The sequence below is a fragment of the Protomyctophum parallelum genome (genome assembly GCF_964188405.1).
Source record: "Protomyctophum parallelum genome assembly, chromosome: 6".
In the NCBI taxonomy this organism is placed as follows: Eukaryota; Metazoa; Chordata; class Actinopteri; order Myctophiformes; family Myctophidae; genus Protomyctophum; species Protomyctophum parallelum.
The window spans coordinates 47,990,649-47,993,148 of record NC_139701.1 but is presented as its reverse complement, the minus strand read 5'-3'; the positions used below and the strand labels follow the sequence as shown (position 1 = coordinate 47,993,148).

The 2,500-nt window shown below is 47.2% G+C and overlaps 1 protein-coding gene across 1 annotated transcript in view; it reads left to right on the top strand.

The window, feature by feature from the left end:
• The window catches only part of LOC310860049 (ralBP1-associated Eps domain-containing protein 2-like), a gene marked incomplete at both ends in the record, with an annotated part of 95,780 nt that overhangs the window by 20,259 nt on the left and 73,021 nt on the right, over window positions 1–2,500 (top strand). The window contains 2 exon segments of the mRNA XM_083766810.1: window positions 1,197–1,208; window positions 1,210–1,324. Of these exon segments, the coding sequence (XP_083622936.1) occupies window positions 1,197–1,208; window positions 1,210–1,324 (127 nt within the window).

Genomic DNA, 2,500 nt, shown 5'->3' with positions numbered 1-2,500 from the left:
GCGCCACTCGGTGGCGCGCTATGAGCTTGTAGATCTGCTATTTTTCAACAGCTAAAGCATAACATATAGTGCTAACCACCGAAAGGGGCTCGCGCCCAAAATAGGCTAATCCAACGAGGTCTGTTTCCGGGTAAACAAAAGATCCAATGTGTTGATAATCCCCCTTCCTGAGAGGACTCTGTCAGATAATCCACTGGTTTCACAGCATGTGGAAAAACAAACATATTGTTCAATATTCTCCAGACCCCAGATCTGTTAGGCCAGAATTCTTTGGCTGAAAGTGCTAAAAGTAAAAATAGCAGATCTACAAGCTCGTAGCGCGGCACTAGGTTGTAGATCTGCGTAAATCGTGAAAATGTGGCGCAAATCTTTGAATATTATATTTCTTTCAGAGCCAACGTTTTTAACTCAAATCTTTGCTTCTGGGGGGGAGGGGTCCCTGCCTGGAACAACATATTTTCAGATGGGGGGGGTCGGAGGCCAATTACATATAATCTTTGGGGGTCCTTGACATGAAAATGTTGAGAACGACTGACGTAAAAACATGAGGTTTTTATGTAACGTTTCTTTCTTTCTTTTTTTTTTCTTTTTTTATCCCACTATTTTGTAACCCATTTTTCACCCCTGTGTCAATCATCTAATGTGATCCTGGGCTCTACACACCCTCCGCCAACCTGGGGTGTTAGCACTATGTTATGCTTTAGCTATTGAAAATAGCAGATCTACAAGCTCATAGCACGCCACCGAGTGGCGCGCTACGAGCTTGTAGGTCTGCTATTTTTTTTTAAATCGAAGAACGACTGACATTTTTAGAATCTGATCTCAGGTCAGAATGGGTTCATCAGACCAGTGTGTCCAGTGGGAAACCTCGTATGAATCTGATCTCAGGTCAGAATGGGGTTAATCAGACCAGTGTGTGTCCAGTGGAAACCTCGTATGAATCTGATCTCAGGTCAGAATGGGTTAACAAAAAACGCTCCCCTCCATGTTCTCCGGCAGGTGACGGAGGTGTGCGGAGCCAAGCGTCTGGGCTACTTCGGCCCGGCCCAGTTCTACATGGCCCTGAAGCTGCTCTCTCTCTCTCCTCTCTCTCTCTCAGGTGACGGAGGTGTGTGGAGCCAAGCGTCTGGGCTACTTCGGCCCGGCCCAGTTCTACATGGCCCTGAAGCTGCTCTCTCTCTCTCTCTCTCTCTCAGGTGACGGAGGTGGTGTGGAGCCAAGCGTCTGGGCTACTTCGGCCCGGCCCAGTTCTACATGGCCCTGAAGCTGCTGGCCGCGGCCCAGTCCGGCCTGCCCGTCCGTCCGGAGAGCATCACGGCCAGCAGTACGTATACACTGACACCTGTTGTTGTTTTTAACAGCAGCAGTACGTACACACTGACACTGTTGTTGTTTTTAACAGCAGTACGTATACACTGACACTGTTGTTGTTTTTAACACCAGCAGTACGTACACACTGACACTGTTGTTGTTTTTAACAGCAGTACGTATACACTGACACTGTTGTTGTTTTTAACAGCAGTACGTACACACTGACACTGTTGTTGTTTTTAACAGCAGTACGTACACACTGACACTGTTGTTGTTTTTAACAGCAGTACGTACACACTGACACTGTTGTTGTTTTTAACAGCAGTACGTACACACTGACACTGTTGTTGTTTTTAACAGCAGTACGTACACACTGACACTGTTGTTGTTTTTAACAGCAGTACGTACACACTGACACTGTTGTTGTTTTTAACAGCAGTACGTATACACTGACACTGTTGTTGTTTTTAACAGCAGTACGTACACACTGACACTGTTGTTGTTTTGGGTTTTTTTACACGGCTAATTTTGTCTGGGGAGGGGGGGGGGCAGTGGACTGACGTCATGCTTCCTTCTATGCATGAGGAGTCCAAGCTGCTTCTTTTCACCTGACGGGGGCGGGGGGGGGGGGGGGGGGATTTTGCCGGCCAGACATACTGTAGTCCCATTTTAGTCGTATATTTGTGTTGACGAAATTGTCACTATTATTTGGTCTTAGTTTTAGTCATCGTAGCTTGGTTTTTTATTTAGCTGAGAAAAGGTAGTCGTAGGTTTCGTCATATAGTTTTACTCAACACTAGAAGTGTCGCCTCGTTGGGGGGGGTGGGGGGGGGGGCGTCTCGTCTTGTGAGAGCAGCGAACGGGGGATAAAAAAGCTTAGCTTAACGTGCCTGGATTTGGTCTTAATCTGGATGAGAGGGGGAGAGGGGTGTGTGTGTGGGTCGCGTGATGGAAGGGGCTAAGTGGGTCTGCCCTGATTCCATGAGCACCATCAGTCAAACCCAAAGCTCTCCCTCCCTCCGTCCAGAACAGACGAAAACGACAGACAAGGGTCTTATTGTTGTCGCTGGCTATAGCACGTGGCTGGGGACGACGGACGGACGGACTGTAAATTGAAGGAATATAAAGTCAAGTCACCTTTATTTATAAAGCACATTTAAAAACAACAGAAGTTGACCCAAAGTGCTTT